Genomic DNA, 15,461 nt, shown 5'->3' with positions numbered 1-15,461 from the left:
CTTTGCTGATTCAGTTGTTAGTAGTGGGCAATTTGCATTAGGTCTAGGTTGCTATGAAGACTGATCAGATAAAATGCAATTAATACTAAAATAACTCAAACGCAAAAAACCTCACCTGCACTGTGGTTTACCCCTGTCACAAACTGACCCGCTAGGATACTGTTGCTGGCAAGACTGCACCCCTACATACTATTTATCAAATAATCAGCACCAAAAGAGAGGTTCAGTTGCTCTGAAGAAAGCTTCATGTTCCCCTAAAGAGAATTCAACTGTTATTCAACCATTCCAACATTGCAGAGCTTGCTCAGCAGTGGGAGCCATAAGATAAATGTTTCTGCATTTGCAGTGAAGCTGTACTGTTCTCAAGAAGGACAGTAAAAAAGCCACCTCTTTATAAGAAACACATCAAGAGCTAACTGATATTGTAGTGGAAGTACTAGGAGTGGACTGTAGAAAACCAGAGTACAGTTACTTTCTCTAATGAAGGCTCCTTCAGAATGTCTGGGACATCTCAAAAATTAAAATTAAATTATCTCTTCAAATCTTCTGTAAATTTTCCACAGCTTTACATTCTACAGATGATTTATAGGAATTTGCATGAATTATTTTACCTTGCACGCCACCCTGTGTGGGCAGAGCTTCCCGAAACCAAGGGGAGGCTGAATTCTCCGGAGCAAAGTGACCACGTCGAGATGTTTTATCCTCCCCCTGAAAACAGGGATGAAGTCTCACCATAAATATGACCACATTGACATTATGATGCTGATTTTATTTCTGCTCACTTTAAACTTACTTAGCCTCTGGGTCATATTCAGCCCAGATCCTCTTAAACTCATCAAGATGATGCGGCCCCAGAATTGACCAGTCGCGGGTCAGATAGTCAAAGTTGTCCATGATTACAGCCACAAAGAGGTTGATGATCTGGAAAAGCAGGACATATTAAGTCTAATTCCTTCCAGACAGTTACTAATAAATGGCATTGAAAATTGTAAACTGCAAAATTGTGTACTGATGAACCACTTTGCACAGTAACAGATTAATTGAACTTCTCTTGCTCAGAGAAGTACATCCTGTATTCTATACTTACCAGAAAGGCACACAACATGTAAAAGCTGACAAAGTAAATGATGGCAAACTGGCTGCCACAATCCTCATGGGTTGTGCTGTTTTCATTGGTTGAGCCTTTCTCGCACGGTCGATTAGGTGAACATGCCAGCATGATCTCTTGCCACGCCTCACCCGTCGCACATCTGATAAACAGAACAGAAGCACAGACATACAGCATGCAGAGATGCAGGCAAAAACATTTAAATACACAAAAAGAAAAACAAAATGCATGTGTCAAGATGTATGCAGACAACATACATACACACACACGGACATATAAAGGTGCAAATAGAAAATGAGGGAGACACAAGGAAAAGTAAACACAAGTGTGAACATTTGCAATAGCCATATTATTTCCTTAAATAATTTACCAAACATCCATTGCCTACCAAAAGCATTCATACCTCTTTAACCTTTTCACATTTTGCTGCTTTACTACAACAAATTTTGATGTATCTTTTAGATTTTTTTGTGCTAGACCAACACAAAGTGGTTCATAATTGGGAAGTAGAATGAAGATGAAACATGCATTTCAAATATGTTAACAAATAAACATCTGAAATGTGTACCATGTATTTTTATTCAGCGCCCTACTTCCATAACCCTAAACCAAATGGAAAACAGCTTACTAACTTTAGAAGTCCCTAATTAGAAAACACAGCCCACTTGTGTGTATCAGTATTAATACAGCTGTTCGGTGAAGGCTTTAGATGTCTTTTCAGAAAACATTGGCAAACAATGGGGAACACCTCTTGCATGTCAGGGATAACGTTTTGGGAAATTCTTAAGCATTGTTAGGTTATAAAGGAATTTTCTTGGCTTTGTGCCTCTCACTGAGTTCTGTTCATCGTCCAAAAATAGGGGGGTGGTTGCAACATGCTATGGGGATGTTTTTTCTTCTGCAGGGACAGGGTAAAGGGCAAGAGCTGATGAAAAGGTAGATGGATCAAGATACAGGGAAATTCATAAAAAAAACCTTTTAACATGTAATAAAAGACTTGAATGTGGCAGATGTCCTCCTTCCACAAAGAAAATTACTCAAATACAGCCAGAGGTCTGTTGGAATTGTTTAGATCAAAGCATCACCCTGCATTAGAATGGTCCAGTCAAAGTCCAAACCTAAATATCATCGGATGGGCTTTTGTTTTTTCATGGAGAGCCCATCTGGCTGATGCTAAAATTGAGGAAAATAAATTGGCAAGACCTAAAAATTGTTGTACGCATATGCTTTCCTTTAAAATATGACTGAGCTTAAGCAATTTTGAAAAGAAAAAATGGTAAAAAAAATCTGGTTTTCTAGATGTGAAACACCAAAAAGACAGACCCCAAAATAACAACGTATTGACACAGGGGAGCTGAATACAAATGCAGGCCAACTTTTTTATACGTTTCAAATTTTATTTTCTTTCCCTTCACATTTATGCACTGCTTTGTGTTGGTCTCTCACATAGTAAAAGCACAGAAAAATAAACAGAAGTTTGTGGTTGTTATGCAAAAAAATATGGAAAAGTTAAAAGGGTTTGAATACTTTTACATGGCACTACAGAAAATAAAAATTTTCAACTGAATCTATCTTCTTCTGAACTCTGAATCGGAACAAATACAAGTCTAAAAACCTAAAACAATGACTTTCTAGTATTATTTTAATCGTTCTCACCTGAAGAGCAGCAGCACTGCCTGAGGGAACGTCTGGAAATTGTTATTCCTGTTGATTTGCGTGTGGTCCCGCAGCGCTATCTTACCAAACATCTGCACAGTAGGATCGGAGGGGGAAAGAGGGGTAGTCACAGCATTCAGCAAATGATGTGAGCATTGTCAGAGAACGTCAGAATTAGAGGCCAGCTGTCTCCAGCCAGTCAAATCAAACTGCAACCCCATATCAAGAGGGAATGAAACAACAGAGCAACTTGTACAAACAAAGAAAACACAGGAAGAGGGAGAAGAAAGCCGTTTTCAAAAGAAGTGGAGAATGACGATTTGACCGACTCCAGGAGGACAGACGAAACATGAAGGCCTACTACAGGAGAGAAACGGAGAAAGCTGACGACAGGGTGGCAAGGGGACAAATGCAACAGCTTACCTGCATGCCGATGACGGCGTATATGAAGAAGAGCATCACTATAAGCAGAGCTACATAGGGCAGAGCCTGAAAAGAGGAGAGAGATATCAGTGCCACGCATTTAGAAATAATACTTATCAAGACTGCAGACCATTCACTTTCAGTTCCCTTTTGTCATTTAGTTATGCTATAAATAATAGGTTCATAACAGGTTGATAATAGCTATTTGCTTCTTTAGGGAGTAAAAGTGAATGTGTCTGAAATAACACAGCACCAAAAACAAGGCAGCAGAAATCATCTGACTACAGAGTTAAAAATCTCAACAAAATAGGTACTGATCTCTAAAGTTCAGCCACCAGATCAGCTTTAACAGAGATAAACGGTGTAGAGCTGAGCTGTAGCTAAAATAGCTCCTGTATATTGGTTAGTCAGGCCAAATCATGGGTTTAAAAAAATAATTTTAAGAGTAAATGTGATGTAACTTAAAAGTTTGAAAGGATAAAACGCATAAGTTGGTGAGTGACTTCAACACATTTTAGGGACCGCTCTCTACAACAGAAAAGCACAACCAAATAGTGATGATGACATTTCGTATGTAACAGCGGAGTGCAACTGTTTGTCATTGTAAACAGATTTACAGTGTGACAAAATAATGTATAAGAAATTGTTTGGAAACAAAGAGCATCTCTCTTTGAAATGTGGGGGAGCTTCATGAAAGTCAAGAGGTATAGAGACCAGATTTTTTCTTTAGCCACCATTTCACCATTATTTTAAACCCTTTTTACTTCCGGATTATGAAACAATCTATAGGACATCTTACAGAACAAGGACACGACATAGTTAATGCCATCCCAACGGAATATACTTTTAGTAGAGGCAGCAGCCAGACCATGGAAGCAACAGTGACTGCTGTTTGCTAGCATGCTCAGAGGTTTCCCTGCTAAGAAAATTAGTTTTAAAGATGCTTTTACATTTTATGTGTCAGTTCAAAACCTCTGTAGATAACCACATATTAATTAAATCAATAATCACACTCCCCAAATGTTTCCCCTATACTGCATGACCTTATTGTAATAAAACCTAATGTAAAGAGAAGTCACTTCCAGGTGCTTCAATTCACTGCTATATTTTTTTACTGGCTTGCTAATATAAAGTATACTGGTACAACATTTGTTGAGAAAATGGAAGAGCTGACACCTGGGCCTATCTGAGTAACAAATATGAGCACGAGGAGTCCTTCATTCAGTTCTGCGGTGATTTACAGGCAGACGTGCTCGCCACAGACAGCTTTTAAACCTCTGTAAGGGAGCTGGTCATTATCTTTCAAGCTAATGCACCAGACTTTGGTATCCCTACTGTATTCTTAGGTGGCCATTATGCATTGATACCTGTGTTCAGTGTTCCATACTCAATGTCATAATCTTTTAATAATATGTTCGAATTTTGAACATCAATATCCTGATCTGCCAGCCTGAAGACAATAAAAACAAGTAAAAAAAAAAAAAGTGTCTATATATGCTGTTTAAAAATTTCGAAATCATGATATTGTGAGGCCTAAAACATTTTTGTTTTGACTTTGTATTTTAAACACAAACATAGTTTATCTGGTTGAAATCTTAAAAAGAAGTAGCCCAACTAACCAAACACAAGAGAGAGAACAGATAATGTTTTTGTCTTTTATCTACCACTCAATCAAATGATTTAGATTTTTTGGTGCTTTGTTGAACTTATCTAGCTTATCTTGTCTACAGGGAAATGGTGAGCTTCTAGAGTTAGTGATAGTAGAATGTGTAAGAGTTAACAGAGCTGAGAAAGAAGATAGAAGATTGAGAAGAAGGGGAGAGGGGGAGAAAAAAAGTATTTATAATTTCATCCTATTTCCCTAACTATCCTGCTAATTATCCTTCTCTCCATTATCTTCCTCATCCCATCTCCATGACTCTCTGCAAAGTAAAGAGCAGGACATGAGGAGGGATGAGGTAAGGAAAGAAGACTTTGTTAGGTTTAGATCATGTAATCTTACATCCTTGAACGGCATACTTCTATACGAAAGTGCAACTTGAGTTAGATTAGCACTTGTGTCCTACATAAACCCAACCCCCCAATTTTTTCTAGCATGTAGTGTCCGGTTCTCCCCTCACTTGGAAGGATTTGATGAAGGTCCACAGCAGGGTCCGAATCCCTTCCCCGCGAGATAGCAGCTTCACCAGCCTCATCACGCGGAACAGCCGGAAGAAGGTGATGGAGATCCTGGCGTTCTCTTCAGAATTCTGAAGTCCCTTTTGGTGGGGTTTGGTGTTTTTTTTTCCGGGAAAAAAAAAACACAGGACGCATGGGAACACATGCAAATTGATAAGGGAAGGAAGCACACACACATAGTCCACACAGACAGGTATAAATGGGTAATGACAGACATGCAGATGTACACAAAGAAAGGTGAACCACAAAGGTAATTTGTTTGCATATTACCATAAACATGAAAATGTGGATGTTAATATGCATAACACTCTCACACACACACACACACACACACACACGCACACGCACACGCACGCACGCACACGCACGCACAAACACACAGAGTTAATAAATGGAAATCAGCGTCCTAAGGAAATCCCATCAAAATCAAACAAGAAAAGAGATCTGGGAGAGAATCGGGCAGTCATGCTTATTTATGTGACTTCATGGAAAAATTATTTGGTGGGAAAAAATAACAAACTTATTAGCAGCTTCCTAATTACAAATGTCTTAGGCTGTTCTTCTGCATAACCTTATTTCTGAGCCGCATGGATGTACTTGTTTGTATTCAAACGATGTATTCGAAACAGGTCAGACTGACCTATAGTCTCCGACTTAGAGAGGTACAGGTACACCTCAATAAATTAGGATGGTGTTGAAAAGTTTTTTCATTTCAATTTAAAAAGTGAAACTCATATTCATGACGCACCAAGTGAGTTTAGATTAAGAGTTAAGAACAGCCTGTGGCTTTGCTGAGGTGTTAAGGAAGCTCAGGTTGCTTTAATAGCTGCCTTCAGTTCGTCTACATTGTTGGGTTTACTGTGTCTTAACACCCACTTGACAATGCCCTATAGTTTGTCTGTGGGGTTTGGTCCCCTGTCAGTGTGGGTACATACCAAGTATGGCTGAAAAATAAAACCATCATTTCCACTCAGCTTGTCAGCAGAATGAACCATGAAGTGATCTAAAACTACCTACCTGCATGTTTTAAATCACCTAAAATCTGTGTGTGTTGGCTCTTAAGGCACTTACTCCAGGTACAGTCTGTGCCTTGTAAACTCCCTCCAACTCTTGGATAAGTTTTGCTTCACCACAATAAAGCTGTGTTATCCCTGTAGTTTGTGGATTTCTTTCTAGAACACTTTTTCCTTCCGCTGAATTCTCCATTAATATGCTTAAATACTGCCCTTTGTACAACTAGCTTTACATCATTGACCTTTTATTTGCATGAGTTTCACTTTTTGAACGGAATTACTTAACTAAATTTTGATTTTGCTGACATTCCTATTTATTAAGATGGACCTGTAAATACTTCCATAAATCACCAGTTCAGCAGATACAATATAAAAACCCAAGTCTCTTGACTATTTACCATACATTAGAACTGGACAACTGGAGAATAGGAACACAGCTAATGCAGCTAATTAAACATAGATATGTCTCTTTTCTGATTAGATCTTCCTGAAATGTTGTGATACTAGACTACCTTTAAACAATCAATTACTTGGCATGCTTTGGGAATTTTGCTTTATTAATTGGTTTGTAAAGTTTTAAAAATGCAAAGTTAAAGCCCCAGGAGTGGCCCAGAGAAACAAACTAACGATTAAATATTTAGACGTCTGGCTAAGTGCTGTTGTAATACAGATTTATTTATTTATACTTCCCCCACTTGCTCTGTGTGACAAAATGCAGTGTCAGGATTCTGTGTATTACAAGCAGTAAAAGCTGCAGACACAATATGACTAAGGATATAATCAATAGGTTGGAACCGAAGTAAAGACTAGCAATAAAAACTACAAAAATGACAGGAAAGTGGTAAACAATCTGAATGTAACAAATGAAACACAGCAGCCTGTCTAAAACTTGATTCTGTTTTGCCATTTATATTTTTCCAAGAAGCCATCAATTCTTTATGTTAATCCCACAGATAACACACAGTGTGCTCTGCCAAAGAACTGGTCATCCTCCACAAATCTCATTGCAGTTTGGGAGAACATATATACATGACCTTTAAACATAGCACTGATTTAAATTGTCATTTTTTTTGCACTAAAATGCGAACTTACATTTTTATTTGTGATGAATTAATCCTCTTTTTAATTATAGAAGACACATTTTTTTCTGAACTGACCACAGGTTGTCCCAGACTGCACTGACAGATATGAGGAAAATGATGCATCCTTCTGAGGAGTGGAAATCACAGTTCAGCACTGCAAGTAATACCACAACTGGACCACAGTGGGCGCCACTGCACCAATTGAGGAGTTGGGCAAGTGGGCAGGAGAGGAACAGTGAGAAAGTGTGACAGCGAGAAAAGGAGGAGATTAAGAAGGAGAGGCTGAAGATGAAAAATAGTTTGATTTAATCAGATACAAACAAAGAGACAAATTTAGAAGCAGAAACTTAGACTGATACAGTGCCTGGAAAAAGAAAACTTTTCCTCATGTTGTGAAGTTACAGACACATACTTCAAGGATGTTTATTGGAAATGTGTGATAGACCAAGACAAAGTACTACATTATTGTGAATGGGTTTTTTTGTAAAAAAATAAAACTGAAATGAGGAACATGCTAGAGTAATGAGCCCCCTCCCTCACCCTTAGTCAATACTCTGCATATATCTACTTTTCATTGCAATTACATACATCTGAAGACTAAAGTTTTTACCCATTATTTGCAAAATAACTCAGTACAAATCCATTTTCAGGTCTTGCCATAGATTCTCAATCAGATTTAGGTCTGGACTTTGACTGGGCCATGTTAGCTAATGAGTATTTTTTTTAAATAAACCAGAGTTCTCTCTGCTCAGTTCTAGAGAGCCCCTGCCCTGCAAAGTTTAGATGTATTGCTGCTCCACCACATCTATTATAACATTGTTAGACAGTGGCTCTTGGGAACTTGAGTTGGAGACCTCTTATCTAAACCATTCCATTGTAGCTGTGGCTGTATGTTTAATGTCATTGTTTTGTTGGAAGGTGAAGCTCAGTCTTCAGTCTTCTGCAGCCTCTAGCAGGTTTTCCTCCATGCTTGATGTATATTAACTCTGACCAGCTTCCCTGTCACTGCTGAAACACAGCATCCCCATAGCATCATACTGACAACTCAATATTTCAGTGTACATGGTGTTTGCCTCTGTGATATACAGTGGTTTTTGCATTTAGATAAAAAAAAGTTCAAATTTGGCCACAGCACTTTCTTCCACATGTATACTGTGTCCCCTGCATGGCTGGTGGCAAACTCCAAATTGCTTTTTTCCAACAATTGCTTTTTTCTTGCCATTCTTCTACATAAGCCAGGTTTGTGGCATACACAACTACAGGGGTTGGACAATGAAACTGAAACACTTGGTTTTAGACTACAATAATTTATTAGTATGGTGTAGGGCCTCCTTTTGCGGCCAATACAGCGTCAATTCGTCTTGGGAATGACATATACAAGTCCTGCACAGTGGTCAGAGGAATTTTAAGCTATTCTTCTTGCAGGATAGTGGCCAGGTCACTACATGATACTGGTGGAGGAAAACGTTTCCTGACTCGCTCCTCCAAAACACCCCAAAGTGGCTCAATAATATTTAGATCTGGTGACTGTGCAGGCCATGGGAGATGTTCAACTTCACTTTCATGTTCATCAAACCAATCTTTCACCAGTCTTGCTGTGTGTATTGGTGCATTGTCATCCTAATACACGGCACCGCCTTCAGGATACAATATTTGAACCATTGGATGCACATGGTCCTCAAGAATGGTTTGGTAGTCTTTGGCAGTGATGCACCCATCTAGCACAAGTATTGGGCCAAGGGAATGCCATGATATGGCAGCCCAAACCATCACTGATCCACCCCCATGCTTCACTCTGGGCATGCAACAGTCTGGGTGGTACGCTTCTTTGGGGCTTCTCCACACCGTAACTCTCTCGGATGTGGGGAAAACAGTAAAGGTGGACTCATCAGAGAACAATACATGTTTCACATTGTCCACAGCCCAAGATTTGCGCTCCTTGCACCATTGAAACCGACGTTTGGCATTGGCATGAGTGACCAAAGGTTTGGCAATAGCAGCCCGGCCGTGTATATTGTCCCTGTGGAGCTCCCGACGGACAGTTCTGGTGGAAACAGGAGAGTTGAGGTGCACATTTAATTTTGCCGTGATTTGGGCAGCCGTGGTTTTATGTTTTTTGGATACAATCCGGGTTAGCACCCGAACATCCCTTTCAGACAGCTTCCTCTTGCGTCCACAGTTAATCTTGTTGGATGTGGTTCGTCCTTCTTGGTGGTATGCTGACATTACCCTGGATACTGTGGCTCTTGATACATCACCAAGACTTGATGTCTTGGTCACAGATGCGCCAGCAAGACGTGCACCAACAATTTGTCCTCTTTTGAACTCTGGTATATCACCCATAATGTTGTGTGCATTTCAATATTGTGAGCAAAACTGTGCTCTTACCCTGCTAATTGAACCTTCACACTCTGCTCTTACTGGTGCAATGATCAATCAATGAAGACTGGCTACCAGGCTGGTCCAATTTAGCCATGAAACCTCCCACACTAAAATGACAGGTGTTTCAGTTTCATTGTCCAACCCCTGTAAGTGTCCTGTCAACAGGCTTGCCCACCTGAGTTGTGAATTTCTGCAGGTCCTCTATAGTTACCATGGGCCTCTTGGCTGCTTCTTGGAGCTGTGCTCTGTGCGCTGTACAAAGCTGGGGACATTTTACAACCTAACCCCTTTTTAAACCTCTTTAAAAATTTATCTTTGTCCTCTAACATTTTCTAACACACTTCTGAGGCCTTCACAGAGCAGCTGCATTCATACTGTAGTTAAATTACACACAGGTGGATTCTAGAGTTTATTTACGTTATCAGAGTAAAAGGGGCTGAATACAGCTACATTTGTATTTGTAAATAATGTTGAAAACCAGACTTTTCTCTTACCTTTACAACTACTTTGTCTTGGTCTACAACATAAAACCCCTATAAAATATATTGATGTTTGTAATTGTAAAGTGACAAAATGCATACTTTTTAAGGCACTGTAGATAGATGGATAGATAGATAAACGGATAGATGGCCGGCCAGTGGAGACGAGTAAAGAACGGCGTGACAGCGTGATCATGCCGACTTGGACTGATGTGAAAGCACAAAAAATACTGCAACCACAATAAGAAACACAATAATAAATCTAAAATAGTCACAGGACTCCTGTTACTGCTAGATACAGTGGCCCTAACCACACACACACATTCATACACGCACATATATATTCACAATATAAACAAGAGGAACATGAATATAACTGAGCATGCTGCAGATGATCACAGCTCGAGCGACAGATGTGAGATGACACGCTGAATGGGAAGCCAAATGGTTTCGATGATCAGAAAAAGGGATAGTAAGAAGGAAAGAAGAATGGAAAGATGGTGGAGGAGGTAGGGAGGCGGACGAGGTTACCGTTGGGGCGTACCATTGGCCTTACCACATGGGGGTGAGAGGAGGAAGAAGAGGAAGAGGAGGACGAAGAGGAGGAGGAGGACGAGTCAGCTGGCTTTAAGGAAAGGCAACAAAGATCAGCACCAGAGTAGCGCCTGCATGCCTCTATGTGTGTGTGTGTTTGTGAAAAAAAAAAATAGTTCATACTTTAATCAACCCTCACAAAGTGGTGACAAATGTCATCTCATCTGAGCCTAAAGGGAGATTTGTGTGTAGTCTTACTGCATATGCAGATGGCCCCTCATCGTCTCCCAAGGCCACATAAAGCTGAGACCTTTCTTTTAAAGCAGCAGATGACTAAAATGTGTAGAACCTGTGAGGAACACATCTGTCCAAAGCTTTAAGGTCCCAAATAGTTATTGATGGATATAGCTGTTTGTGCTTTTATAGGTTGATGTCATAGAAACAGATGTCTCGGCATATATGATATGGCCTGAAGTTATTGTATTTTCTTCCATCCAACTGAAGCTACATTACTCAGACTACATGTGTCTCGTTTCACTGACCATAGCTGAAAACGTAAATAAAAATTGGTTTATGTTTATACTAATGCAGTTTAAGTCAACATGATTAATTGTTGTTATTCAAGTGTAAGTGTGGTAAAATAAAAAAAAGAAAATATGCTATTTCTTTTCATTTTAAGGCTATTTGTGTCTATTGAGAGACTTTTAAATTATACCTTGTAGGATGACACCTGCTGGTCATCACTGGGATTACAGCATTCAAGACTAGCGTGACAGATATGCAGTACGTTTAGTGAGATTCGTGTTTGAACTGGTTAAAATACCTTCCCACAAGATAACTGCAATGAGAAGGACCATGAGCTTAAAAATTGGACCTAAGCACTTATAATTTATCTTTAGGGCTGAAATAATAATAATGAAAATAATAGGGAGGAATGAAATGGAAAAGTAGCAAACAATGGAAGTCCAAAATTAAAAGTCTGAAAAAATGTAAATGGATATTATGAAATTATGGTAATAAAGAAGAACATGGAATGCTGGATGAGACTATTTTGTTGTGGAGAAGGAAGGAATTTTAACTAGGTCATTGCTATATGATTACACTGCTGTAATATTAATACATTTGAGTGAACGATTTCAGCCGTTTTAGTCAACGATTGTAAGGCAAGGTTTGTACAATGCGATTACTTGATCCTTTGTATTCTTTCTTCAAACTAAAGCTCAGCTAAAAGATGTTAATGAGCAAATCTCAGAAAATCCTACTTGGACAGCAGAACTTCATTTACACTTTATCAGATTCTCTGTAACAGATGGATGAACTACAGAAAACCAAATTCTGAATTAAAATTTGCATCAACAAAGTATTAGTTTAATAGTGTAATTTAGTTTAAAATAAATTAGTTTCCTTGTCACTTGAATTGCACAGGATAAATGTCACATTTTACATGTGGACATTTAAAAAAAGGTTTTATAAAAACACACTTTTTTATATCAGAAACAAGTTTGAGCAGGGTTGTGTACAGTTTTAGAGCCAATGTGGGTGTATGAAAGCATGAAAACTGTATGTAGGCAACTACTCTGAACTAAATCAATAAGTTAAACTAAAGTAAACTAAACTATATTTTTTCTTTTGTTTTCAGTTAATTAATTCTGACCCACATGACAGATAGACTACAGGAAAACTGTGTCCTCTGGTAAAGTGATACATGTGGTGAAAGTTTCCCCAGAACAAATATAGCAGAAAAAACACAATCCAATATAGAGTCATCCTTTCTGGCTGAACTACTGTGCAGATGTGAGTGATTCTATCTGCAGCTCACTGGATTTATGGCCTTATTTAAATGAGCCACTTTTGCACATTGCACATTAAATTTCCAAGCAAAAAATCAGTCAGTTCCATGGGGTACATGGCTGTCCTCATCAAATTTAGTTTAAGGTCTCCAATTTCTCTAATTGTGAGAAACATTTAAACTCTTAAATGGAAAAATATATTAAATGTCATTTAATGACATTTGTAAATACACAATTATTAACTGATTGAGCTGTGAGGACGGAAAGCCCATGTTACACTGCTTGCATTTTAGGTGTGCAAGCAGCACCACAGACCGACGAGAGAAAAAAAAAGTAAAGAGAGGGAGATTTAAACATCAACAACAGAAGATTAAGTGAACTGAAAAAGCTCACAAAGAAAAGAAGAAAGGTCAGAAAGGTAGGAGAGGAGGAAACATTCCAAAGAAAGAGAGAGAAATAGATGCAATCCATAACTGGCATCCTCTGCAAGACACCACGCAGAGCAAACCACTACCAATCTGTTCACATTAGTTCTACGCAAACCAAAGTAAAATGTAAAAGAATCCAGACAAGGTTTAAGAAGCACCCGCAGGATGCTGGGGGAGAATTAGAGACCCAGCATTAGAAAAATAGTTTTTCTTTCAACAGCCACAAAAACAAATTCAGCTAATCTAAGTCAGCAGGCACCCAGCATAGTGGAAGGTGGGCGCTCCTAGATGTGTGTTTTAGCCTTTGAATTATTTCCTAAAGACAAAGTGATAACATTTAAAAAGCTGGTCTGTCACTACACTTCATTTTCTACTTTAAAAGCCATTGTCCTAGCTTTGTAGTTGAAAAAATGACTTAGGCTTTATTAATGAAGTGACGTGGCAGACTAACATTTAAAATGTTGATATGTTTGGGTCCTAGTTCAAAACAGTCAGTGTTCTCAGGATTGGAGTGCGGAGGGTTTCTTAAAAAGAAGAAAAAACAACGTGTAGCTTGGGATATTCATCACCCAAATTATTCAAAGACTAATTGAAAAAAGGGAAAGGAAAAAAAAATTGCTGCATGCCTTTAGATTAGACATAAGGATAAAAAAAAGAATAATCATTCAATTAACCAAATCAATCAATTAATCTCTCAAACTGACCAAATCAGTCAAATAAAGTGCACGGTTCAAACCAAAGTGTGCAGTGCAACATCAGTGAACTGTATAGATGACAAAGGTGTATATCACTGGCCCAATAAACCTTGGCATCAAGGTGGCCTTTTATTTTTTCAAACTAACATCAACTGTAAATTTAATATTTTGTTTATAAAAGTGTATTTTGTTAGCAGTAAAATCCTTGAAAAAGTGCTGGTAAAAAGCTGAATAAAACATGTAATATCCACATACAGTTGGGAAATGACCCTGTGTCTTCTCAAGGCAGCATTGTCAGCCTTGCATGGGGGCAAATGGATTCCCTTTCTAAAGCCATGAGAAAAAGTGCTAGGCTCATACACTACTGGGATAAACCAGCCTTATTTGTATGCCAGAGCCACTGTTTTATGAGTTAAAACATGCTTTTCAGCACAGGGTAATATACCGCTGTGCCAAGAACGTTCTGTACTCGCTCCTTGTCCTCAAAGAAACTAATATCTGAGAATATGGGAGGCTTTCCAGCTAGCAACTTAAATACATCCATATTTTCTTTATTTTGTTCATTGATTAGGATTAAAATGTAAAAATAGCTCAAATGTTTATTGGTTAAAGTGTAAGGCTGAAACCAACTAATTACCTTTGTTAAATATCTGTTTGTCAGTGGTAGACCTAACTTTTATATGTATTGAATAAGTTATGGTTACACCATTATTCATTCCCACCTATCCCATTTCTTGCTTTTAAGTTGAATTAAGCTGACCATGTCTTAGTAGCTTATTTAAGTCAGATAAACAGAGTGTATAGAACTTAGTTTTCATCAACATTTTTTCCCACAACTTATATGAAGAATATCATTATTTTACTAAAAAAAAACTTGCCAAATGTACTTCTTTCTCTGCCAGGTATGTTGGTGTATCTCAAAACATATTTAATGCGAGCCTAAACTTAAAGAAATTAAGCACATTTTGTGAAACATCCATTCCGGTCATGGTTTATGATGTAAACCCTAACACTTGTTTTGTACATCCCATGTCTTGAAAAACAGAGGGTGGAGAATTAAATGTTTTACTGCTTTAGGACAGAGTAAATCATTTTTTCCTATTACATCACTGTCTCCTCTTTTTATTTATTTTTCTATACTTTAACTATTCCTCCAATCTATAAAATGTCAAAGTGAAATGCCTGGGCAGATTTCCACTTTAGATGTGTTATGGCTTCTGTGCGCTAATCTGCAAAGTCTTAGGCATTGTTAGCTTCACTTTTGAAGAATTTAATTGCATGCATGGCAATGATAACTTTTTACTGGATGCTTGCAATCTAAAAAAAGGCATCAAATATAAGTTATTTCATCACAAGATTCAAACAGTGATTATTCCAGACAGTGGAGATCAGATTTTTGGCAATCAGTTATTTAACCCGGCAGATCATTGTAGAAAAAATATTTTACCATAATATAAAATAAGTTAAAATTTTATGCAAACACCATACGGTTTTATTTCCTCCTTAATAAACACTACCTTAGTTTCGCATAAATAAAGCAACCGATTGTCCTTAAACACAATAGACAATGAACATTTAACTTTTTCTTTGGGGGAATTCATTCTTACACAGCCCCACTGCTGACCATAGAGCCTTCAAACTGATAATTAATTAACTTATGCATACATTTGCATAAATTTCATGGGGAACTGAG

At 38.2% G+C, this 15,461-nt stretch overlaps 1 protein-coding gene across 1 annotated transcript in view; it reads right to left on the bottom strand.

Annotated features, from left to right (window-relative positions):
• Positions 1-15,461, bottom strand: part of cacna1c (calcium channel, voltage-dependent, L type, alpha 1C subunit) — a 290,444-nt gene that overhangs the window by 29,137 nt on the left and 245,846 nt on the right. Inside the window, exons 34-40 of the mRNA XM_047389522.1 lie at positions 10,866-10,946; positions 5,308-5,445; positions 3,188-3,253; positions 2,765-2,856; positions 1,088-1,250; positions 794-921; positions 612-708 (exon numbers count right to left, since the gene is read on the bottom strand). Coding sequence (XP_047245478.1) covers positions 612-708; positions 794-921; positions 1,088-1,250; positions 2,765-2,856; positions 3,188-3,253; positions 5,308-5,445; positions 10,866-10,946 — 765 coding nt within the window. The remainder of the gene's footprint in view (positions 1-611; positions 709-793; positions 922-1,087; positions 1,251-2,764; positions 2,857-3,187; positions 3,254-5,307; positions 5,446-10,865; positions 10,947-15,461) is intronic.

This window comes from Girardinichthys multiradiatus, chromosome 17 (genome assembly GCF_021462225.1).
Source record: "Girardinichthys multiradiatus isolate DD_20200921_A chromosome 17, DD_fGirMul_XY1, whole genome shotgun sequence".
NCBI classification, from domain to species: Eukaryota; Metazoa; Chordata; class Actinopteri; order Cyprinodontiformes; family Goodeidae; genus Girardinichthys; species Girardinichthys multiradiatus.
The sequence above is the reverse complement of the archived record's forward strand: the minus strand, read 5'-3'. Positions and strand labels throughout refer to the sequence as shown.